Genomic DNA, 25691 nt, shown 5'->3' on the forward strand with positions numbered 1-25691 from the left:
GAACTTTCTCCCCCGGCCATTCATTCTTTTTTTTTTTCGGAGCTGGGGACCGAACCCAGGGCCTTGCGCTTGCTAGGCAAGCGCTCTACCTCTGAGCTAAATCCCCAACCCCTCAGGGCCAGTCATTCTTAATTCTTACATGTGCAAGTTTTGCCAGAAAGAAATGGTTTGAGTCCACCCCTTTGCACTTGACCTATGTATGCCCTGCTGTGCTCTTCAGAAAGCTGCGCGGAAGGCGATCACGTGGCTGTCCATTCACCACCCTCATCACCTCCCCTGGACTCATGTCTTCCATGTTATGGGCAGCTCTACTCTGAATAAACAAATGACTAGCTTCCGTCTAGGTGCTGCATTCTATCAAAGCAGGTGGGGGAGGCCAGCATGCACACATGCATGCTGCAGTACAAGATTGCTGCAACATTTTCCAGATAGCATTTGAGTTCATGAGAGGCTTGGCTGTATTCTAAATCACTCACTAGTCCTCCAGTTCACTCACTAGTCCTCCAGTTCACTCACTAGTCCTCCAGTTAACTTGCCACCCTCCAGGCAGGGTTGCATCTCTGCAGAAGAGAGGAATTCTTAGTGCTCTTAGCCGACAGCCTGGTGGTAACTAGCTGTTCCAATCGGTCCTAAACAGCAAATCCTGTTTCAGTGCTTCTGGTTTTGTATCATTATTTAAGTGAGGGGCCAGATTGATGGCACCGCTCTGGTTTGATTGCTTCGTTTGGTTTGGTTAGTGTCGCGCGCCTAATGTCCCGCCAGTAAGAACGACGCGCGGCAACAGGATTCTTCTGCGAGCAAGCCTTTACTGTGTTACAGCTCTTCTTAGTGTTACAGCTCTCTTAGTGTTACAGCTCTCTTGAACAGGGACCCCGAGCAGCAAAATCGCTCGGCTTATATAGACCACAGTATGCTAATTATCTCTCAGGGATTGGTGGGGCTTGGATCACCCCACTACTTGTCCTCCAGGGATTGGCGAAGAATGAATCACCTCATTAGCATATTAACGGTCAACTCACACCTGGTGCATAAACCGCACATGTGCAGTACCGCTGTTCACCACTAGAGGGAGCCCTAGCAAGGGGACAAGCCTGCACATGCGCAGTAAGTCGTTTATATCCAGACAAGGCTGGATGTCGGCGCCATCTTTGTTTCGCCGCACCGCTCTCTACATCTCCCCCTTTTTCGTTTAATAAAATGACTGGTCTAGATCTGGGTGTCACGTCAATCTTGTCATTGCTCCTGTCTTAGGTCGTTCTCATCCAAACTCGGCCTTATCCGTCATAGAGTTACCCTATCGCCACCAGGCCCCGTGTCTTAGGTTGGTCCGAGTTCGAGGAAAGTTGCCCGTCCCTGGATACAATGACTCCACATGACTGTGACAAAAATGATCTAGGGCGAACTCTTGATCTTTCAAAGAGGCCAGCCATATGTTGGGAGAAGTACCCTTTTTAATGGTGGTCATAGCCTGGTAAACAACCACTTTGTGTCTGGCATGTTCTCTTTTTTAAACAGCCAATAAGCCAGAGACCTACTCCGCATCCCAGGAGGACAATAGCTCCCCAGGACAAACATGCCCACCCACTCCTTAACAAGGGAGAAAGCATTGGTAATCCATGAGGTAAAGTCTTCAACTGTGATGGGGTCCAGCCTAGTGCTGTTGAGGACAGCAATCTGCATCAGCAATTGTCTTGATAGTTGCTCTGCTTTCATGGACCAGTTTCCTTTCAGATAATTCGAGATTTCTTTGTTCTGTTGAAAATTCTGAGAAAAGTTAGCTCGCAAAAGAATAATGCATAAACTTCGAAGGGAGGAAACACAAGACAGCTGTGTCATATGATACAGTGCTTCAATTGTTCTTGAACTAAATCTATCCTTTGATTGGCTAATAGAAGGCCAGATGCTAAATGGGTATTAAATTCTTCTTGTATCTCTAGCGCCACTGCAGTTCTGATTGACAGTCTCAGCCGTCTGTATTTGATTGGTCATAGCGATTGCAGCTGTGGTAGCTGCGGCAGCAGACAGCACAATGGCTGAAATTATGGCTGTCATAATTCCAAAATCTCTTTTGGCTCTCAGTAAATTAAGAATAGGAAAGCTATCTGGGTTTGCCTCCACTGGGATTGGCACAAAGGAGGGAATCTTAACCATCACTGCGGTGTCATTGGTGCCATCCCAGCATTCAGCTAAATAGCAGACTACATCAGAGCTATTACAATTTAAAGCACCACTGCTTACATTAGTGCTTATCAGAAAAAAAGTGATCTAGCACATACTGAAGTACTAGTGGCAGTATTATTTACCAAGAGGTTATTATATTGAATATTGATCAACCTGGTGTCATTTTTTCTGGTAGCTGAAACATTATACAGCACGAAGTTCTCTCCCATCAACCTAGCAAAGGGGGTCAGGGATGTATATAACCCTTGCTCATTGGACAGCACCCACTGAAACCAAGGCCAGAGATTATGCTTGCCAGTCTTATTCTCAAAACAATAGAATTGCTATGAACTGGCATGGGTACTGGCCAGGATCTGGCAATAGCCCACAGGGTGAGCGAGTTAACCCATATTACCATTCCCAGTAGTAATAGTAGGGTTCGTAGTCTCATCTTCAGGAAGAGCAGAAGGCAATTTTCGAGTCAAATGCTCAGGTACCCAAATTGGATTTTCTTGATTCTGCGGAAAAACACAAACAGCTCCCCTAGATCTCGAGATCACGGGATCTGGGCCATGCCATTCATCAGTTAAGACATCCTTCCACTTTACTTCTGCATTAGTTATAGGTGTAGTAGCAGCATGGCGATCCGCAGCAGAGCGGCCATGCACATCCAAAACTAAGAAATTTAGAGTAAAAAGAGCTAAAGAAAGTTGTTCTTTTGGTGTTTGGCCGCTGGCAATTCCCTCTTTTTGTTTTTGTATAAGCTCTTTTAAGGTACGATGTACTCTTTCCACAATTCCTTGACCTTGGGGATTGTATGGTAAGCCTGTAGTATGACCGACCTGCATTGTCTGGCAAAATGCCTGAAAGAACTTTGCAGTGTAGGCAGGCCCATTGTCTGTCTTGAGACTATCAGGCTTTCCCCAGGCTGCCCATGCCTCTAAGCAATGGCTAATGGCATTATGAGCCTTTTCACCAGTCATCAGAGTAGCGTGTATAATACCGGAACAGGTATCAACAGAAACATGAGCATATTTTAAATTTTACCAGTTTTATGTCAACTTTCTGTTATCAGTGTTACATTTTTTTAAACCATATCCAATAACTTAAAAGCCAATAGTCCATAACCAAGGCATGTAGAGAATATTTATACATTTAAAACCAATCAGAAAACAAAATTGAAGTGGCTACACATATCTTAGCTACAGGTGCAAGGCTCCAAGGGCTGATTGAAACTGCTTTTTTAAGAGAAGCACCTTGTCACTTGCTAAATCTCCTTGAGACCAGGAATCCAAGTAGGCACACTCAAGTTTATCTTTTTGTTTGATTCTCCTGAATAAATTTTCAGGTGGTCTACCTCTATCAAATCTGATCAGTATGACTCTGTGAGGTTTCCAGAGCCTAATCACATACCTAGCAATAGCCTCAACTTGAGCCACAACAAAAGCTGCACTGACCCCATTTTTTATCTCTGCCTTCTCTCTGTTCCTTTTATCTCCTTTTCTTTTCTTTTTTTCTTTCGAGACCTTTTCTCCCTCTGACATATTTTCTTGTTGCTCTGCAAGGACCCTCTGACCTGTCCTAACAGCTTCCTCACATTGTTTATCCTCTAAGCAGGCAGGGACCATTCGCCAAAGAGGTTTTGGTCCGGGCTTAAGCTTGCCCTCTGTGGCCTCTCTATCCCACACAAAGAAGAAAAGAAACAAAATTACAAGCCTTGCCCACAAAGGATCCATAACTTTAGGTTTCTTCACAGTGGCTGTCCACCTAGGCCCATATCTTTCTTCCTCATATATGGCTGCCTCTTCCTCTAATTCCTCCTCCTCCGACTCTGACAACTCTTGCTCAGAGTCACTGCCAGCCAGTTCTAAGGCTTCTAATTCTTTTAATGGATACAAAGTATCCTCTCCAGATGACTTGTACTTGGACCTCCGGGGCATACCTATTTTTTCCTCTGGCAGCGTTTCTTCTGCCTTTTGTATCTCTTTCACTTTTGTTTTAGTAACCTTTTTCTTTTTTGCCCGCTCCTAATTTCTTACTCTGCTCCGTTTCTGACATGCTCTCTTAAATCCAAAAAGGGGCATGCCTCTCAAAGCCTAATTTCTCACTCTGCTCCGTTTCTGACATGCTCTCTTAAATCCAAAAAGGGGCATGCCTCTTGGAAGCCTAATTTCTCACTCTGCTCCGTTTCTGACATGCTCTCTTCCAAAAAGGGGCATGCCTCTCGAAGCTTACCTTTTAATTTACCTTCTCGCAGTTCTGAATCCTCTTCATCACACTGAAGGGTCCCCTCGGCACCGGCGATGTTGGTTACCGGGTTTCGGCACCACTTGTCGCGCGCCTAATGTCCCGCCAGTAAGAACAACGCGCGGCAACAGGATTCTTCTGCGAGCAAGCCTTTACTGTGTTACAGCTCTTCTTAGTGTTACAGCTCTCTTAGTGTTACAGCTCTCTTGAACAGGGACTCTGAGCAGCAAAATCGCTTGGCTTATATAGACAACAGTATGCTAATTATCTCTCAGGGATTGGTGGGGCTTGGATCACCCCACTACTTGTCCTCCAGGGATTGGCGGAGAATGAATCACCTCATTAGCATATTAACGGTCAACTAACACCTGGTGCATAAACCGCACATGTGCAGTACCGCTGTTCACCACTAGAGGGAGCCCTAGAAAGGGGACAAGCCTGCACATGCGCAGTAAGTCGTTTATATCCAGACAAGGCTGGATGTCGGCGCCATCTTTGTTTCGCCGCGCCGCTCTCTACAGGTTAGGTTTTGTTTTCCCTTTGGTGGTGCTAGGGGTGGACCTCAAGGCCCAGGAAGGCTGGAGAAGTTTTCTGCTACTGATCCGCACACCCCTACCTAAGTTCTTTTCTTTCTTTCTCTTTTTTAAAAAAGTCCTTTACCAATCTATTCTTTGTGCAACTACCTGACCATTCCTTGTAAACCACAGATCTGATTGTTTCATTTAAATCCCATTTAAAATCCTACAGTGGGCCTCCATGGTCTTCGGGACCTCAGCCAAAAGTCTTAGCTCAGTGCAGAGCTCTCCTGTTGCTGAACAAGGAAGGCTGCTCTTGTGCTAAGTTCTGTGTAGTTCTCCAGAAGGCATCCCCAGTGCCCTTCAGTCCAGCCCTGCCTGTGTGGGTGTCTTCAGCTTATTTCTCTCGTGTGTCTCATGGTGCTTACCTCATTAGTTTCTTTTCTTGTTACAACAAAATGCTTCAGCAGAGCAACCTGAAGAAGGGAACGTTTGGCTCCCCATTTGTGGTGGTGTCCATCACAGCGGAGAAGACGTGGTGTCGAGAGCTTGTCTAGCTCTGGTGGGAGCTTGAGACAGCTGATCTCCTTGTGCTGGCAGACAGGAATGAAATGGTGATCTGTGGGTGCTGGTCCTCCCCCTTCCTATCACCAGTGTTCCAGTGTGCTGACTTCCACAGCTCACTGTGTTCACAGCATAAAAATAAACTTGATAGCCAGGGAAAGCTTGGCTGCTGCTGGCAACAGTCCTAGGAAGGGTTTCTGCTGCTCCGCTAAGGCTCCACCTGAGCCTGTGAGTGCCCAGTGTGTTGTGTGTGTGTGCGCGTGTGCATGTGTGTGTCACACATCCAGGTGAGTGTGCCAAGGGTTTCACACTCATACACATACATTCAGAATCATAGCCTTGCTGATGCACTTTGGAGCAAACATCTCCAATTGCTCTAAATGTAGTCACCAAAAGAAGCCAGTAAAGTACAGAGCACTGCTCTTCAGATAAAAGAGAAAACTGGAAACAGCCTGAAAATCAGAGTTCGTGAAGTAGCACATGGCGGCTCTTCAGCTCTTCAGTCGGGTGTTGTGGGCATTTTGTCAGGAAGCACTTGTGAAATAACAGACCTGTCAGCACATGGCTGGGAGGCAGGCTGCCAATGGGTTGTGCTTAAAGATAAAACCCCATGTTTATAAGTATCCTTTCTCAACGATCTTTAATGAATACTTGTTGCATTTGTAATGGGAAATAAATCTTTCCTCTGGTAGAAAACTTTCTCACACACTCAAACCCTTTCCCAAAACCCCCTTCGGTGTCATGGCCACTTTTCCTTCAGCCACCTGGGTTATCCAGTTGGCCAAACTATGCATTAGGGTCGTCTTCATGTGCATTAAATCTACAGAGCAGCTTGACTTCCTTCCTCTGCCATCATCCTGTCCTGAAGCTGGGAGGTGCCAGAGGCATCTGGCAGCTCTGTGCTCTGTGCTTCGTCCTGTCCTGAAGAGGTTGGTTAGGTGGTAAAACCAAAGCTGTGCAGGTTAATGAGAAAAGCTCCAGGAGCTTGTCCTGCCATACTGTAAACCTCAGGTCAGCTTGCCTCTGTCCCCACCCTTGACACATCTCCCCAGATGGCGGAGCAATCCAGCCTCCCACGTGGCATTTAGATTTGAAGGTTCTTTGTTTTAGTGGTAGTCAGTCCTCATTGTACATTGAAAACTAGGTTTCTATCCTTCCTTCCAGTCAGCCCTCCTCTGCTGGTGTTGCTGGAGAAAGCTGACCAGATCAGAAAGCATGTCTTTGTTTGCCCTGAACTCTTAGAAGTGAAAATGTCCCTGAAGCCCCAGAGCTTCATCCAAGTTCATTGTGTGTCTGTCCTTCCAGCTAAGGTGAAGAATGACTGGCCAGCCTCCAGGGGGTTGCTTGCCTGTGCCTGTCACTGGGGGCAGGGGAAGACATTTTCCTCCAAGCACATCTTCCCCAGCTCCCAGGCTCTGGGGCTCTGACACTGTTGATGAAAAGGTGTTAGCTTCAGGCTCTGCTCTGCCACCCCAGGCCACTCTGGAGTTCACACACAATAAAATGCAAAAGCCTTAGTAATGCTGCTCCATGAGTTGTGTTGATGCCCCCTGTCACTATGTGAACTAGTTCATCCTCCCAGACAACATCCTCATACATTGTCCCAGTCTCTCCATGGCTGAAAGTTTTCATACTAAGCATCACTTTTGTCCAGACTTTTTAATTTCTTAATGATTTCTTTTTATGTGTGTTAGTGTTTTGCATGCATGCATGTCTGTGGGGAGAGTGTTGGATCCCTGGAACGGTTGTTACAGACAGCTGTGAGCTGCCATGTGGGTGTGGGAGTTGAACCTGGATCCTCCAGAAGAGCAGCTGGTGCTCTTAACCAATGAGCAATGTCTCCAGCCCTTGTCCAGACATTTAAAAAGAAGCCATGGAGTTTGATTTTGTTTCTTTGAAGGAAGTTTGAGGCCCACTTACCTAGAATGTTCTGCCCCATTCACATCTATCTGACAGCTCTAACTCTACAGGGCCGAGTAGGAGGTAAATGGAGGAGGGCTCCCCAGTCACGCCTTCTCAGACTCTGTTGCAAGCATCCACTCACAGCACCCATATCTGGCTCTCCAGGGTAGACAACCGGCCTGGCTTTTCAGACACATGTAAAGGCATGGAGCTCTGTACTCTCACCTGTACAGTGTGGGCGCAGGCAGATCATATGTGTGTGGGTACCAAGCACCCGCCTCCTAACTAGCTATGTCCTTTGGCTACTGCAGTTGCTTTTTATTTTTTTTCTAAAACAGGGTGGTTGTGACACGGCAATGATTGCTCTCTGTTCAGACACTTTCCTAGACTGTACCATGTCGTTTCCTCTTGACAATGGGCAGATGAATCCTCAGTCTAGAAACCTTAACTGGAAGTACTCACTGCAGGAGGAAAGACATGGATCCCACAGAAATATACTGTGTGGGTTGTCACAAGCCTCTACTGCAGCAGAACCAACAGAGAGAGCCATATACCATCAATAGCACAAAACCCAACATCCGAATACTTCAGTCCGGCAGTAACACGACTCTGAAGACCCAGCAGCGCTGGATGAGATACTCAGAGCCAGCAGGTCATTACTAGAGAGAGGTGGGCTTGAGGCAGTACAGAAACTTTGAACTCCCACACCTTTGTTTGATTTTGGGTGAATGAGCTCCTTAAAGGACCACATTGCCATTCAGAACCCCTTTATTCTTAATATAGTTGCTAATACTGATGGCTACCGTTCATGCTTGCACCTATGAACCCTATGATGGTCTGAATGAAAATGGCCCCACAGGCTCATAGGGAGTGACACTATTTGAAAGGACTAGTACAGTCCTTGGAGTGGACATAGCCTTGTTGGAGGAAGTGTGTCACTGAGGGTGAGTTTTGAGGTTTCAAATGCTCAAGCCAGGCCCAATGTCTCTGTCGTCCTGCTGATCCTGATATAGAACTCGAAGTACCATGTCTGCCTGCATCCTGCCATGATGACAGTGGACTGAAATTCTGAACCTGTAGGCTAGCTTATAAGATTGCTGTGGCCAGGGGTTGGGGATTTAGCTCAGTGGTAGAGCGCTTGCCTAGCAATCGCAAGGCCCTGGGTTCGGTCCCCAGCTCCGAAAAAAAAAAAAAAAAAAAGATTGCTGTGGCCATGGGGTCTTTTCATAGCAGTAGAACCCTGACTAAGATAGACCTGCTTCACATTATTCTGCATTCTCCACTTCCTCTCTCGCTGCATCCAGGTAATGGCCAATGAGGTCAGTGTCAGCTCACTCTGTCTGTCTCTCTCTGTCTCTCTCTCTGTCTGTGTGTGTGTGTGTGTGTGTGTGTGTGTTTGTCTCTCTCTCTGTCTCTCCCTCCCCCACCCTATCTGCCTTGCTGAGACTGGCCCTCTCATGTTCTACTACTGCACTATGTACTCCAGGCTAGAGCAAGCTTCTGAGAGAATGCCCTTTCTCAGCTTCCCTCCTCACTATAGGAATGCTGGGATTAAGGCTCTCACCACCACACTGAGCCTTTTGAGGTTCCAGGGATTAAACACAAGCAGTCATTACACAGGGTGAGCAGTTACCTGCTGAGCCATCGAACTGGCCCATAACGTTCGCTTCTAAAAGGGAAGAAATTAAAGCTCAGGAACATCAAAATCTGATTGAAACTATTGACATCTGGCTTTTAAATCTGTCTCGTCTTGCTACTCTGAACGCTGCACTGGAACTATCGTGTCCCATGGTGGCAGGCAGCATGTTCACTGTCTTGTTTTTGCGCTTGTGCTTCGTACACTTGAAGCCTTGGTTAGATGGATTCCCCAGCTCCCTAAAATCAGACAGTAAGAGAATCAAACAGGAAAATACCAGATCTACTACTTTTTCTACCAAAAAAAAAAGCCCCAAGTGTAGTGTACCTGTGCTAAGGAAAGCAAAATACTAAGTCTCAACTCCAAAGTGTGACTTAATATTGTATTAAGCTGAATGTTTCATAGCAAGAAGCTCTTGAAAGCTCAGGGTGACTGTGGACTGAAGCTCCCTCTTGTGGTAGAAGCAGGTAGTTCTCTTGTGGGAAAGGCCATCTCTGGCCGTGATGTAGGGGTGCTCTGATGGTCGGATTCCAGGGAGGTAGGGACACTCTGATGGTCAGGCCTGAGCGAAGGTCAGCTAAGCTTTTATCTCTCAGATGTACTGGATCAAAGAAACAACTCGACCCTGGGAAATAAATCTTTGACATATGAAACCTAATAGAAGAGGGCTGGAGAGATGGCTCAGCGGTTAAGAGCTCTGACTGCTCTTCCAGAGGTCCTGAGTTCAATTCCCAGCAACCACATGGTGGCTCACAACCACCTGTAATGGGATCCAATGCCCTCTTCTGGTGTGTCTGAAGACAGCGACAGTGTACTGGTATACATAAAATAAATAAATCAATCTTTAAAAAAAAAAAACCTCTAATAGAAGAAAAAAGGATAGTTTTCCTCCAGTCTGCAGCCAGCTAGAAGTCGTGCAGACCCCTTGAATCCACTGTTCCTTCAGCATGATACAGATCCCTTGGTAATTCCTCCCATCATGAAGAAATGGCACATTTCAGAGTGTTTGCTTCTGCAGTGCTGTGGAATCTCAGGAGAACAGTGTGCTTTGATGGGAGCATCCCCCACACCTTGCTCTTCTTGCAAACACCATGCTTTAAAGATGGCATCTTTACCGTGTCCCCAGCTGACAACACACCACATGACCCTAGAACCTGTGTTATCATCGTCTGAGTTCAGGGTGTGTGGTTGAGGAAATAGCCCTGGATCAGCAGGGCAGGCTCCTGTCCTGACAGGAGGTGGTCGCAGGGTAAGAGTGAAGAAAGGTGGTGACAGTGGAATGGGAGAGAGGGTGACAGACGCCCCCGCAGCCAGGAATGCACAGCACTGGACATTTCTAGACGTGATCTCAAAAGGAAGAGCTTCTCCCCCCAGAACTCCAGAACGCGCAGGTCATGTCAGTCCACAGCAGACTTCCACCCCGTGAATTCTGGGCTGTAAGGGGATAAAGCCATGTTCTTTTTATTTTAATTTATTTATGTTTGTTTTATGTGCATTTGTGTTTTGCCTGCAAATATGTCTATGTGAGCATGTCAGATCTTGGCGTTATAGACGATCGTGAGCTACCATGTGGGTGCTGGGATTTGAACCCCGGTCCTCTGGAAGAGTAGTCAGTGCCTTAACCGTTGGGTTATCTCTTCAGCCCAAAGCCATTAAGTTTTTGATAATTTGTTATAACAGCAAGGACAGTAGTGTACAAAGCACTGACCGACCAAATGCTCCATGTCTAGAATTGCTTGTGGAGCAAGCTTACTGCTTTCATCTGTCAGAGTAGACTGGGTTATGCAGTCCTAGTGTTCTCAAGCAGGCCTTCTTTTTTTTTTTTTTTTTCATATTTTTTTTTCTTTTTTTTCCGGAGCTGGGGACCGAACCCAGGGCCTTGCGCTTCCTAGGCAAGCGCTCTACCACTGAGCTAAATCCCCAACCCTCAAGCAGGCCTTCTTTATTGTTCAAGCTCAGGTCCATCTCAAGGCCTCCGGAGAGGCTCTAGAGCCTGTCCTCACTCAGCACCCGGTTCCCTCCCTGAACCCATGAGTGTAGCTGGGCACCCAAAGGTCAAGAGAATGTGATAAATAGCACATGGGTTTTATTTTTTATTCTGATTTTTATGTGTATGGGTATTTTGCCTGTGCATTTATCTGTGCACTGCATACCTGGTGCCCAGGGATCCCGAAGAGGGAGTCAGACTCCCCAGAACTAGTTGCAGATGTTTGTGGGCCACCGTTTGGGTACTGGAAATCAAACCCTCTGGAAGAGCAGCCAGTGCTCTTCACCTCAGAGCCAACACATTGGTTTCAAAGGCTTCCTTCCAGCCATGTCATACATGACTCACTGGCCATGCAGGTGACACAGCGGTGCCTAATCTCAAAGAGGCTGGGAAGCTTTTCATACCATTTGTCCAGAGAGAATGTGAAGGCAGGCAAAGAGCACTGATGCGCGTTTTCTTGTACGCCACGTTAGACGTGTATTACTGCCAAGCATCCAGGCTTGTGCCCTCCAGCTGACTCTGGGACATATATGATACATGCCCTTAAACTATCTGCCCACAACTCCTTTCTACCCGAGGAGTTTTTATGTATATAAGTACATAAAATAGATATGAGTGTTTACTGCTAGTAAATCATGAAGACACTTAATTCTAAATTGCCTTTTGGTAAACAGTTTTATTGTTTATTACAGATATAAGCCAGCTTGCATACTAACAAGATGTATGTGATCCTCTGTGTTTCCTAAAGCATGTCGTCTGGGCTGAATGTCTGATTCTACAGGGCAGAATAGAGAACATTTTTATTTTTCAGAGTTGATCCATGTTTTAATTTATTAATTGTCAATGCTGAGAACACTTCACATAAACATGAGGTACAAAATGTCTGAAATATGTTTAAGGCTGTTTTATAAATTGTTATAGATTCTATACTAGGTGGGGGTATGCACACGTTTAATTCCAACACAGGCAAAGGATGGTAGATCTCTGTGAGTTTGAGGTTAGCCTGATCTACATAGTGAGCTCTAGGACAGCCAGGGCTACATAGAGAGATCTGTCTCAAAAAAAAAAAAAAAAAACAACAACAACAAAAAACAAAACAAAACAAAACCCACAAACCATCAAACCAAACAAACAAAAAGAAACAACAAAAACTAAATGTTATACTGATCCCAAGCCAAAATTCATTTAATTTTTTTAAAATTAAACTCAAGTCAGCAATTTAACAGCAATTTTAAGTTAAACTGTGACAAATAACAAAAGAGATGCTAGACAATGGCAGTAGAAAAATATTAAAAGTCTTTGTTTTCTGTAGCCCAAGCATTTTGTCTCTATAAAAACAAAGCTGTGGTCCCCAGCTCCGAAAAAAAAAAAAAAAGAAACAAAAAAAAAAAAAAAACAAAAAAAACAAAGCTGTGTGTGTAGGACTGTAAGAGCTCTGCCGTCCCAGCCGTGTCTGGGATCTGAGACGGAGGCCATGCTCACCGGCGTGTGGTGAACAGCATGTGCAGTGTGAGCTGCATGCTGTCTGTCCAGCTCAAGGGCCGCAGTGATGTCATGTGACACACCGTGGCGGAGAGCTGCCAGAAGTTTCTCAGCCCCTTAGCACTCGACTCTGAGTCAGCGTTTGGGGGCTGCATATCCAGAAACCTTTTACAATTGCCAACTTTCTGTAGCTCCCATGTCGAATAGTTTAAGAAGCTGGGGTACAGGCCTAGAGAGATGGCTTAGCAGTTAGGAGCACTTGCTATTGGTCTTAGTCCAGGTTCAGTAGCTGTGAAGAGACATCATGACCACTGCAACTCTTATGACAGAAAGCATTAATTGGGGCTGGCTTACGGTTTCAGAGGCCATTGTGTTCATGGTGGGAAGCATGGAAGAGGGAGACATGGTGCTAGAGAAGTGGCTGACAGTCATACATCTGGATCCATAGACAGGAGGAAGAGGGAGACTCTTGGGCTTGGGCTCTTGAAACCTCAAAGAGGTACCCCAGTGATACTCTTCCTCCAACAAGGCCACCTTCCTTCTAATCCTCAGATAGTGCTACTCCCTGATGACCAAACATTCAAATATATGATCCTATGGGGACCATTCTTATTCAAACCACCACACTGCTCTTGAAGAAGACCTGGGTTCAATTCCCAGCCTGCACACAGCGGTTAACAAACAACTGTAACTTCAGCCGCAGAAAATCCGGTACCCTCTTCTAGCATCTAGGAGCACTAGGCACATGAGGTATACAAAGACGTGGGCAAAACCTCAAACACACAAAATAAAACAATTTTAAAAAGAAGCTGGTATATATAATGTACATTTTTATCTTTACTAAATATGTGAAATACTTGCCAATCAAAGTTGATGGTCAGTTTACAGCACCTTGTAGCAGGTATGATGTATAATTGTGGCCATTGGCCGGTATCATGTTGCTTTTGCACATTCAATAGAATCCTGTGCTTACGGGTATGTGTTTAAGAAGGCTAATTTTTGTTCATTTCATTTGGTTTTGTTTTTTTTTTAAAGATTTATTTATTATTTATTATACAGTACACTGTAGCTGTCTTCAGACACACAAGAAGAGGACATTAGATCTCATTACAGATGGTTGTGAGCCATCATGTGGTTGCTGGGATTTGAACTCAGGACCTCTGGAAGAGCAGTCAGTGCTCTTAACGACTGAGCCATCTCTCCAGCCCTGGTTTTGTTTTTCAAAACAGAGTTCCTCTGTGTACCCCTGGCTGTTCTGAAACTTGCTTTGTAGACCAGGCTGGCCTTGAACTCAGAGACCCACCTCCTAAGTGTTGGGATTAAAGGCATGTGCCACCACTGCTTGCCTAAGAGAGCTAATTTTATCATTTGGAAGATTAATTTAATCACAGGGCATTATGCAGAGCCCACCACTCTCACGGCCCTTTTCATTTGCTTTCCTGGGCTCCCCGTGTAAACAGATATTCGAGGGATTTTATTAATTTAACTGATTTCAAGTCTTATGGTTTCCCCATATTCTAATTATTTCTCCAATAGTCCCTGATCCAGCCACATGATGGCAAACTGTCCCTAATGCTCAGGACTAGGGTGTTAAACCAGAGCAGTCTCGGACACATGCAGCAGCCGCTTGCCCAGAGTAGCAGTTCTGGATGGTTCTGCCGCTGGGCAGTTCTTCCCAGCTCCATGTTTAATAATGTCTGTCACACAGCAAGCTGTAAGGTACTTAACTCCAATATGGACGTCAGAAGGTGTGTCACTGGGGGGTCTGACCGACTGTCTGCTGTTTATATTTAAGAAGCAGCCGAGAAAAATGCTGACCGTGCGGCTCCTACCTGTGAACAGCACAAAAGCTGAGAAATGAGTCACCACGTCTTTGACAGTGAAGTTTTCAAAACGTTTGTTGTTTCGGTTTAGTCTTAAGTCTAGTTGGGACCAGAGGAGATGGCTCAGTGATTAAAAGCACTGGCTGCTCTTGAAGAGAGGACCCAGGTTCAATTCCCAGCATCCACCTGACAGCTCACACTAGTTCCTGGGGATCTGATGCCTGCTCCTGGTGACTATGGCACAGGCTGCATATGGTAAACATGTGTGCATCCATACACATAAAAAATTATTAAAAATTTGAATCACCAACATTCATGCCAGTATTATATGTGAAAACAAACAAAAGTTGACTATGAACCCAAAAAGATGTGCAAAAATGAAGAAAATACATGTTCTGTGAAAATCACTCGGCAATGTGGAGTGTACAATGACACGAGCATGCGTTCTCTGCGCTGTTTCAGTTTTCACATGTGTTTTGTTTTGTTTTGTTTTCAGGAGCTGGGGACCGAACCCAGGGCCTTGCGCTTCCTAGGCAAGCGCTCTACCACTGAGCTAAATCCCCAGTTTTCAAGTGTTTTGTTTGTTTATTGGATTGGTTTGGGGTTTTTTTAAGGGGTGTGAGGAGGTCTCACCGTGTAGCCCCAGCTGGCCTGGAACTCCAATTCACGGAGGCCCTCCTGCCTCTGCCTCCCTAGTGTGAGAATTACGGTCCTGTGCTACAAGGCCTGGAAAATATTCAGAATATTTTTGTCCGTGCCTAAAGTTCACTCTGTTTCTTTCATAGTCAACCCTGATCTGATTCTAAAAGCCACTGCTGCCCTGATTTCCACAGACAGAGATTCCTTTGTTTTAATACTTTATAAACGTGAAGTGATATCAAATGTCAGCATTCTTGTGCCTGGCTTGCTTAGTAGCATAATACTGAAACGTAGCCATGTTGATCAAATATCACTTTGCTCCCTTGCTGAGTAATAGTCTATTGTATCAACACGCCACGACTTGTTTATCCATTTCCTTATTACTAGACGTTTGTTAGTGCCAGATTTGGCTAATATGGATACAGTTGCTATGAATGGTTTTGTTTTGTTTTTGTTTTTTGTGGGGTTTTCTTGGAACAAGATTTGCAGACCTATATTTTCCTTTCCCTCGGATAAATGTCTAGAAATGAAACTTCAAGCTCATACAGCAAATACATATTTAATCTTTAAGAAATTGACAGCCGTTTTCAAGACAAGACCTGGCCCTCTAACCACTGCACTGCACTCGCCGTAGCTCGTGGGTTTTTGTTGTTTGTTGGTTTGGGGAAGGATAAACTAGATGACACCGCTGTAAAGAGCCAAGAGCTGAGCATAGTGCTTAGCATAAGTGTGCCCGGCAGTGACTCCATTCACTGTCCCTGGCTGCTGACTCTCCCTGGACACCTGCACTTCTGACCTTGCCAGCTACAACTCTACCTGAACCAAACTATTCTCTCCTGCGTCCTTGGGCTTAAGGTGAAGCTTCTCATCCGCCCAAGCCTCCTTCCTTCCATCCGTGGCCTGTACATGCCCACGGCCTATAGATTCTGCCCCCTTAACAGCCCTTTCCCCTCCCCCTCTGCTGTCACCCAATTGAAGCCTTGCCCTTTGGACTGTCACCCCCAGTCTTGCTGACACTGCAGCCAGAAGGCAGGTTGGTGCCAGCGATGTGTGCTTGGTCCTGTCTCAACTCCTTCCATTCCTTTCTGGATCCTTGATGCTCTGGCCCACCTCCTCTCCCTCTCCTTGGTTCATCTCCCACCCTCGGTTTCGTCTTGTAGCTGGACTTTTGCTTACACGTGTCTGTGTCACGCTGCTGTGTATCAGTCAGCCTTCCCTACTCCCACCCCTTCTGGCCCATTAGCCCATTACCCATTGACCTTCGCCTCCTACGGCATCATCAATACTCAGGCAGGATGATGGTGAGTTCCAGGAAGCATTCTCTTGGCTAAATGCCTCTGTTGAGTGACTGGACATTCAGTACTTGCCCCAAAATAAGTCCCCTAGCACTAATGGCCCTGCGTTGCTCCACACCTCCTCGCTCCACCCTTGACCATGAGGCCCTCAAGGCAGGGAGCAGCTTATTCCCATTGTCCTCTGCCAGTAGCCAGAACAGAGCAGCTACTCAGCAGAATTTGAGAAGGAAACACTGGTGTTATTAGTTGATTTAATTTTATAGTTGACCTATATAGTATTTGGAATTGCTGTGTCCTTACCTATCTTTCTTGTCCTCTTCAGCCAGATGAGAATTCACTGGATTTTTCCTCCTGTATGTTACGGCCTGGGATCAAAAACGCCCAGGAGCTGGCTTGTGGAGTGTGTCTCCTAAATGTGGACTCCAGAAGCCGGGTAAGTCCTTGTCTTCCTCCTTTAAGTGGCAGGGTTCATCCCTAACATGGTTTAAGGGGCAGTCATGTGTAGCCAGCCCCCTTCACAAGTGCTGTGATCAGACGGGGGGGGGGGGGAGGGTATGCTGAAGCCTAGAAAGGTCTATAGGAGCAGATCTGTTTCTCCTCAGGGCAGTGGAGAAGCTGCTGAGGGAGTAAACAGAGTCCTCCCGTCCCTGGTGAGCATTCGGTTCACCCCAGGGACAGGGGTGGGTGGGAGCAAGAATGTCAAGCCCATGTGGATTTACCTGGAGGCATAGGCCTGTTTCAGGGACTTGATTAGGGTTTTTATTTTTTCTTTTGACCTTATGGTTTCAACATTTCAGAAAGAAGAGACACCTGCAGAAGAACAGCCTAAAAAAGTATGAGCCAGTTACATGTTACTTTGGTGTCTCCATCTCAGTCCTGTGTGTGAGAGGCCAACAGAAAATTCTGTTGTTGTCCTGGGCTGTACCAATCGTGAATCCTCTACTGACTCATTTTCGTCCCCATGTTTGATCAGATCAGCTAATGCGTCTCTGTGGGGCCACTGCCATCCTGTTTGCATGCATGTACCTACTAATCAGCTTCTGTTGGTGTTGTCCTCCTTGCCACGAATCAGCACCTTCTGGAAGACTGAAGTTGTAGTGACAGAGAATGAGGAAGGAGAGCTTCAGGACTTAGTGGATGACAGACAAAAAGCCAAAAATTTTGGGTTTTAGGACTTTATCTGTGGCGTTAAAAAAACAAACCAAGACTGTTACCTGCTGTGGGTAACTGAGCTACAGATAGGGGGCCCTCGTGTGTCCAGTGTCAGCCTCCAGTGGCATTAGACCAGCAGTTCTCAACCTTCCTGATGCTGCTACCCTCTCATACAGCTCTTTGTGATGTGGTGACCCCCAAGCATAACATTATTCTGTGGGTACTTCATAACTGTACTTTTGCTACTGTTAGGAATCATAATGTAAACATTGATATGCGACCCAACATGGGTCCCGACCCACAGGTTGAGAACCACTGAGTGAGTTAATATTAATTGACTTCTGGCTCTTTTAAATGTTTTCAGTCCAGATAGAACTGTAATTAGCCGCAGACCTCTAAGGGGCCACAAGTTACAGCAATGGCAGCCTCCAGGGAGGGTGGCCTTTATAGTGAGAGAACAGAGTACCCACAGGCCTTGGCTATTTTAGTTCCTGAATCCTGCCCCCTTTTCTCTCCTGTAACCTATGCCTGCCTTTTCTGTGAAGATTGGGCCCTTTGCTGAAACTAGGTTGGATGGTACTGACTTTTATACCTTTAATTAGCGGTAAAAATAAATAAATGAAACTTTCTTACTTGGATCCTGTAGCTACCTGCTCGGCTTTTGTCTGTGTGTGCCATTCGGGCCTCAGTCTCAGTGGTACCTGAGGAGCGCCCACGTGGCTGCTTATAAGCTCTCAGAAGTGGGAAGAACCTGACTTATCCCCCATCTCTGTGTTTTTGGCAGGCATTCAACTCAGAAACAGACAGTTTCAAGCTGGCCTATGGGGGACATCAGTACCACGCCAGCTGTGCCAACTTCTGGATCAACTGTGTTGAACCCAAGCCTCCCGGCCTCCTCTTGCCAGATCTGCTCTGAAAAGCTGCTCAGTGAAGCTGATTTTGGGTTGATTCTGTCACAGGACTTAGGGTGACAGGGATCAATAAATAGAATGCAGTACTGCAGAGCCCCTCCCACCGGTCTCTTTGCCGCATTCCCCAGGAGGCAGGCTGCAAAGCTGCAGTGGAGGGCCCCACCACAAAACCTTCCATCACTACTTCAGCCTGCCGCTCTTTGAGACTTGAGGTAAACTATTGGACCCGAACTGCACGTGGCACTGGACACTTGCTTGCTTATCTCCTCTGGCGTTGTTGTTGTTGATGGTGATGTTGGTTTGATTTCCCTTTTTAAAACCAGGGCCTTGGTGCACCCCCCTGGCTGACCTTGAATCTGCATTGATTTCCCATGTTTGCCTCCTAAGTGCTGGCCCACAGGCATGGGCCACCATACCGTTTCTCTTGTCCTCTCAAGTTAATTTAAAATGAAGATCAGAGTTTTCTGTGAGGGGTAATCTGCTGCTGAATTGTATGTGAAACGTTAACAAGAGAAGAAAAGTAAGTTCTGCCAGGACCAGAATCCACAAGTTTGTCTCCAGCCGGCACTCGCTCATGTCCGGCAATGTGGCCCCAGGAAGCAGGACACATTTTTTCTGCATTTAGCTTTTTAATACTTGAAGTGAATAAAAAAGGCTTGTGATTAAACCGATGTTCTATCGTGGTAAAGAGAACACTGCTGCCTCCACTGGGCAGCAGCAGGCAAGGAGGACACATATTCACCTCCTGTGGCGGGCACCTCACCCTCTTCCCTCCCCTTCCTGAAACTCAGCTCTGAAGGAGGCCCTCCCTGCTTGACAGGATGCTCGTCCTTCTCCTGGAGTCTTTATGAAGAACATGCTGTTTCGCCTCAAGTATGACGCAAACTGTGGTGTTTTCCCACCAGATAAAACCTGTAACAGGCGTGGACTGAATCTCTGTAGCGTCCTCTCCACATTCCCACAGAAGGCTGCACAGGGGCTGGCAATGCTGGACTTGGCAGTACTTCAGGAGAGATCTGAGAACAGACTCAGGGTGAGAGGGAGTTCTGGGCCTAGTGCAGTGGTTCCCAACCTTCCTAATGCTGGGACCTTTTAATACAGTTCCTCATGTTGTGGTGACCATCCCCCCAGCTGTAAAATTATTTTTGTCACTACTTCTTAACTGTAATTTTGCTAGTGTTATGAATCAGAATGCAAATATGTGTTTTCCAATGGTCTAGGTGACCCCTGTGAAAGGGTCATTCGACACCCTCCACAGGGGTTGAGAGAACAGTAAGGTAGGGGTGTGTGTGTGTGTGTGTGTGTGTGTATGTGTGTGTGTGTGTGTGTGTACCTCAGATGCAGCAGAGGAAAGCAGTTATCAACAGCACTGAATTTTCAAAGGAAACGGCTCACACTGGTATAAGAATTTGTCAGATAAACAAAAGCATAAAACCAAGAGAACGGAAGCATAAGTGGTTAAAAGTTGTTCCCAGGAGAAGCTAGGGAGTCTGGGACACCTATTTCCCTTGCGTGTGGGTCTGGGCTTCGGGAAGACTCTCTCTGGGTCTTACCTGCTTCCCTTGTCTGACATAGTTTTCTTTGGAAGTCTAAAATGTTGGGGTTTTGTCTCACTCCTGCTTTTACGCAATTCATCATCTCCACTTCCAGGACAAACCCTGAGGGGTCTCTGTGCTGTCCCATCTTGTACCTTGTGTGTTTTCCCCAAGATATGGATCATTTTCACTGTGGATGCAGCTTCTCCTTGGCCTTGCTGTGGACCAGAAGACAGGGACGAGCAGAATGAGTCCATTTACTCATCTGTTCCAGATGACATCATCCCCAGCTACTGACACTCAGAAAGCTGTCTGCATTGTGGCCACAGGGGCTTCCCCTCCCCAGGGCTGCTGGAGTGTGGAGGCTCCACACTCAGAGGTAGGCTGCTTTTCAGCACACTCTTGTAATGGCCCCTCTAGTGTCTCTCCACGCCCCAGAGTAACAAGTAGGCCCTCCAGTCTGTACTCTAGATTATTAGTATAGGATTGACCTTAGCATTAGCAATGGTCCCAGTTAGCTACATTTACACCCCTGAAGTGTTTTCTAGAAATGCTATCTGTGTGAAGTATTTTTTGCAGTGGCCCGTATCCATGACATCTGTTAAAGTACCTGTTAGCTAGATTGTCTCTACTCCTAGTTGTATTCCAGAATGCCTCAGTTAGAATTCCTTACCATAGCGTTAGTCACTCCTTGGGAGGTGCCAGAGGGAAATTCAGTGGGTGTTAGCAAAAAGCCTTTACCATGAAAATTATTGACTGTTTAATGATTCAAAAGCTTAGTTAGAGTCCTCCACCAGGGGTTAGGGCGAGCGTGCAATATTAGCTGGCTGATTTTCTTTGCATACATGTATTAAAAAAATGACTCATGTTGCATTCAGCTTTACCTCCGCTCTTGTTAGCCAAGAGCCTGGTCCGTGTCCTTGGAAACAGTAACCAAGGTTACTTTTCTCCATGCTGTGCACTGTCGGGCAGCTTCACCCACTGCTTAAATGGCAACCAGTAAGCACTTGGGTTTGGGTGCCGTGCCTTGCCTTTTCTGTCCTGTGGTTGGTGTGTGACCTGTGTGGACATGCTTGAGACAGAAGGGTCTCGGGGTACTCATGGTGTCATCTGAGCTTCCCTGCCAGAGTCTGCTGGTTAGCACCCCATCTGGGATACACCTTTTAAATTAGTGTTTTGTGTTGCTATACGAATTTTAGGTGTTTAGGTGTTTTTCTTGTTTTTATTTTTGTTCTTATTTCTTTTTGTTTTTTTTCTTTGTGCCAGCAAAAAGATTTCTCAAACAGAAATTGGAAATATTTGCTTTGCACTGGGGGCTGCTCTGAGGATTCTTTTAAGAACCTTTGAGGTCAAATACCCTTTAACAGTTAACAAATGAACTCTGATATTTTCAGACATTTGTCATGAAGGAGCCATTGCAGCCCACTGTAGACATTCCAGCAGATGCCAGAATATAGGTCAGGACGTGTGTAACCTGTGGTTTGTCTAGATTGGAAATGGTATACCAAACGAGGTTGAAATGGCCCCTCCTTTCAAAGTCCAGCCAAGAAATAGGGCTTATGTGAAACAGCTCGGTTTAAAAAAACTTTACAAATACTTTTCTAACAAAGTATCATAACAGTAAATTTTTACTCCGTTCCATCTTCATATGGTGAACATAGTTAGTGCAAGTGGCTTTTAAACAGGTCACCCGTGACCTCTCATGTTGCAGCTGTAGCTCAGCTAACCTGGTGAGTCGAAAGCCCACCTCGAAACGGCCATCTTGTGTGTGTGACGCAGAATGTGGTCCTTTGTGTTAAAAGATGGTGAGTAGCTTTTCCCTTGTGTGCACTCTAATAAACAAGCGCTCTAACTGCTGTGTCTGTGCCCTGTAAAGCTGGGTGTCTGTTCTGGGACAGCCCCTGTCTAGCAGGGAACACTCCTGGCTGCGACCCTTCTCTTTGCTGGGTTACAGATGTGACCACTTGGATGAACACAGGACAAAGGACACCCCTGGTTACACTATACACCAGTATGTCTTTTGTGGGGAGGGGGCTGTCCCTGTGTATGCGTGTTCCTAGCAGGGTGTCACTCCCTGGGTTGGGAGGGAGCCAGGAACAGAGCAGGGAGATGGGAGAGACTTTAGAGAAGAGGATAGAGGGAGCAATGGCCTGAACCTGAGTGGCTGCCTGCCTGCCTGGCTAAAAGGCCCCAGGATCCCTGTGGTCTCCACCCCCCCATACCCACCCCCCCAGTGCTGAGATTACCAGTGTGTGTTATCGTGCCTGGCCTTATTTTTATTTTTTTATTTATTTATTTTATTGAAAATGATTTTTTTCTCACATTCTGATTATGGCTTCCTCTCCTTCTACCCCTCCCAGTCTTTCCCATTTCCCGTCTCATCTGGATCTGCTCCTTTCCTCTCACTAAAAACAGACTTATAAGGGATAATAAAATATAAAACACAACTAACCAGAAGGGAGACCAAGAGAAGACCTAAGAACCAGAGTCCCACTCATTTACACGCCCAGGAATCCCATAAAAACACCAAACTGAAAGCCGCAGGACCTGAGGACCTGGTGCAGGCCTGCTCCAGCCCTGTGCACGCTGCCTGTCTCTGATCATGTCGATTTAGAAGGACTTGTTTTCCTGGTGTCCTCCATTCCCTGGGGTTCCTACCCTCTTTGCCTCTCTTCCATGGGATTCTCAGAGCCCTCGCTAGGTCTCTGAACTAGTTTCTGGTTCTTGGTCGCCCAAGCAGTGTTGGGTATGTGTTCTGTATTATGGAGTGGGCCTTAAATCAGATGTTGGTCACTCACTCAACTTTGGTGTCACCATTAATTACCCTAGCATATTTTACACCCAGGGCACCACCATTTTAATAGATCAAAGGTTTTATGGCTGGCTTGGTGTTTCTCTTTGTAATTTACTAAGCACCTTCCCAGACCAAAGATACTAACTAGATCCCTGAGAATGGGGACCGAGCAAGGAGAGGCCACAGCCAGTCTACAGAGCTGGGGATGAGACTTGGGGATTGAACTTGCAGGAAAGGAGGGAGACGTAAAGATCTGCACTAAGTCTACTTTCTTCCCTTGTCAGAGTAGCCCAAGGGTTCCCAGGGAGTACCTGCGGGAGTGGGGTGGTGGTGGGGTTTAGGATAAAGCAATGAATTGGGGGACAGAGGTTGGAAGAGGAGCATCTGTAGGATCCACTGGAGATGGAGCCAAAGGGGAGGAGCCTGCAGAAAGTGTTCTGCTGTAGAGCCAGTGATGAGACTGGGGGATTGGAAGAGCAGAGTCAGCCTTTTAACGTGGGTTCTAGGAATAGAACTCAGGCCCTTATGTTTGCACAGTAAGCTCCTTACTGACTGAGCCGTCTCTGCAGCCCCAGTCGGGATTCTCACAGCACAAAGGCGTGGCAGCAAGTGTTTCCTTCCTGCAGTACAATGATTACTAAGGGGCTCCTAGTCAGAAACTGACTTAAAGCTTGACTTCCTGCTAAAAAAGCCAGACCCCATAGATTGGTTTTTGGTCATGTGATAGCATTGTATGCATGCTCCTCTAATTTTCCAGGAAAGCTGTTTCAAATTTTCCTGTTTAGATAAAGATGGGTGCATGGAAGGCTACATAGATTATAAATGTAAATTTGATGGAATCCCAGTGCCATAAACCAGATAAAATCTGCAAGATAACATTCAATGTCGAGGGCAGGTGTCTCCTTAAAACAGATCAAAAAGCCAGAAAACCGTTCTATGAATACACGACCTGGCTAATAAAATGAAAAGGCACTCTGAGGGGTTGCCTAGCCTCCAAGTTCCCACCCAGGAGGGCAAACAGGAGAGCTCATTAAGACTTGTGCTGCTTTTCTGACAAGTCGTACTAGGCGGTTTATTGGAAGTCACTGCTCTCTGCTTAGGCTGGAAGTTTGCAGCAGACAGAGGCTTTTTGTGTTACTAGATGAGTAGAGGCATGCCTTCCATTTCTTTGAGGGTGTACTTGACATTTTCACCACGGCAAAAATGGAACTCAGCACCTTTGATCAGGGTGTGCGCCTGCCCCCAGGGGTGCCCAATCTTTTGACCTTTCGACATGACTTTTGCCTGTTATGTGGGGCCACGTGACCACTCTCCTGGGATCTTACTGCTTAGGGGCTGCAGGTTGGACAATGTACCCCAGACTTCCCCACGTTCCGATGATAGATTTCTGCTTCTCTGCAAGGACGTGAAATGTTGCTGATCCGACTCTGTTGGGGTTTCTATTTTAAGTAGCAACCATGATGGTCCTAAGAACCACAGTTGAACAGGGACTGGAGAGCATCTTTCTTCCTCTGACACACATGAGCACATGCGTGCGCATGCACGCACACGCCTGAAATGATTAGTAAAGGCTTATGTGAAGCAAGTTTATTAAAAATAATGCTAATGTGATCCCAGGGCACACTGATTTCAAGAGGGTCTTTGCAACAGATTTTATCATAACCACTTAATCAACTAAACAACAATGGTGAACTTAACTTATAGAATCAAATAACAGAGGAAAAGGACCAGGCTAATCCTGCAGGGACTGAGCTGGCCTTGATCTTCCCTAAACGTCTGTCCAGCCTGCAGTCCTCAGCAAAGCTGGTCTCCAGAGGGTTAATCAGGGCCAAAACCGATGTTTGCAGTGAGCTCCCCCTGCACCGGCTAAGGCCCCAAAAAGGCAGGAGCCAGAGTGAAAGCAAGAACAGTGTCCTACACTGTTCCAGTTGTTACAAACGAGTAAAGGCCAGTTAAAGATTTCCATGTTCACTATTTCAAAATGCTAGTTTTAAAAAAACGTCACTAGCAACGTATGCATTTCCCCTCCGCATCTCTTAAACCCGAACACCCAGTGTAGAAACACTCTCGGGAGAACCAGAGAGAGGAAGAGGGGAACAGATGGTGTGTGGCAGATGCTGGTACTGCTCAGGGGCTGTGGATGCCAGCTGTGGCAACACTAAATCCCCCAATAAGGCATCAGGTGTCGGGACTCCTTCTCATAAACGTCTGGAATGATGCCATAGGGTGTCTGTACCATCTTAACTGAAGACTTCCCAAAGAGCTGGCTCTCATAGTCTATCAGCTGCCTCCAGAAGCCCAGGTTGGGCCTGATGACAGGCCTCCGGGCTTTCACCCAGTTGTATGCCTCCAACAGGCACAAATTGTGGAACTTCATCAGGTAGGCAATGCAGAGGGTGGCCGAGCGGCTCACGCCCGCAGCACAGTGCACCAAGGTAGCCCCATGCTTCTTGCTTACACTGTGGATCTTGTCAGCCACAGTGTCAAAGTACAGTCTAATGGGGGCATGAGGGATGTCAGCCAGAGGCACTTTAACATACTCAAACTGGGGCCAGTTGAAGTTGGGGATCTCGATGGTCGCATTGACGACGCAGGTGATGCCCCGGGCCTGGAGGAGGTGCCGGTTGGAGGCCACACTGGCTCTGCCCAAGAAGAGAGAGGAGGTGATCTGAGCAATGCCTCCTATGTCTCCCTCGGAAATCATCCGAGGAGCCATGAGAGTCCGTGGGAGCGTGCTGTGACCTCTGGAGCTCATGAAGATGCCAGTGGTCACACTATCATCATCAGGGGGCAAGGCCAGAGAGCAGTGGAGTCCGTCCTCCACCAAGGAATCCAAGGCTGCAGCCTCCTTCCTGCAAGAGACAGGTAACAACTGTCAGATCTTTACATGGCACTCATCCAGCACAGCCACCTGTCCTCCAGGGCTTTGGGGGAAGGGGAAGCATTAGGAAGTGAGGCAGAGTGCATGGGTTGCAGGAAGTATATAAATCATTTTCTATTGACCATTAGGAGATGCAGCCTGCAATGCCAAAACGTAAAATCAATATGA

At 46.5% G+C, this 25691-nt stretch overlaps 2 protein-coding genes and 1 long non-coding RNA gene across 29 annotated transcripts in view; 1 reads left to right on the forward strand and 2 right to left on the reverse strand.

The window, feature by feature from the left end:
* Positions 1-18980, forward strand: part of Synrg (synergin, gamma) — an 82561-nt gene extending 63581 nt beyond the window's left edge. For 6 of the 17 annotated variants that reach the window (XM_039086970.2, XM_039086971.2, XM_039086974.2 and 3 more), the window contains 4 exons: positions 16573-16683; positions 16853-16900; positions 17048-17083; positions 18187-18980. In XM_039086970.2, coding sequence (XP_038942898.1) covers positions 16573-16683; positions 16853-16900; positions 17048-17083; positions 18187-18318 — 327 coding nt within the window. In that variant the 3' untranslated portion in view covers positions 18319-18980. Of the gene's footprint in view, positions 1-16572; positions 16684-16852; positions 16901-17047; positions 17084-18186 lie in introns of those variants that run through there. The other 11 variants (XM_039086972.2, XM_063269993.1, XM_039086982.2 and 8 more) reach the window with 3 other exon arrangements.
* LOC134480839 (uncharacterized) lies at positions 787-15850 on the reverse strand. Of its 5 annotated transcripts, none has more exons than XR_010055715.1 (3): positions 4396-15849; positions 2576-2678; positions 787-1764 (listed from the first exon to the last, which is right to left on the reverse strand). It is a non-coding gene; the product is annotated as an uncharacterized LOC134480839 (long non-coding RNA). The 5 variants fall into 5 exon arrangements; XR_010055714.1 differs by having other exon boundaries at positions 787-1752; positions 4396-15848; XR_010055712.1 differs by having other exon boundaries at positions 787-2678; positions 4396-4545; positions 5351-5710.
* A 5234-nt stretch (positions 18981-24214) lies between the features above and the next one.
* The window catches only part of Dusp14 (dual specificity phosphatase 14), a 29915-nt gene continuing 28438 nt past the window's right edge, over positions 24215-25691 (reverse strand). For all 7 annotated transcript variants that reach the window (XM_039086361.2, XM_039086359.1, NM_001079893.3 and 4 more), the window contains one exon: positions 24215-25494. In XM_039086361.2, the coding sequence (XP_038942289.1) occupies positions 25426-25494 (69 nt within the window). In that variant the 3' untranslated portion in view covers positions 24215-25425. The remainder of the gene's footprint in view (positions 25495-25691) is intronic.

This window comes from Rattus norvegicus, chromosome 10, assembly GCF_036323735.1.
Source record: "Rattus norvegicus strain BN/NHsdMcwi chromosome 10, GRCr8, whole genome shotgun sequence".
Classification (NCBI taxonomy): domain Eukaryota; kingdom Metazoa; phylum Chordata; class Mammalia; order Rodentia; family Muridae; genus Rattus; species Rattus norvegicus.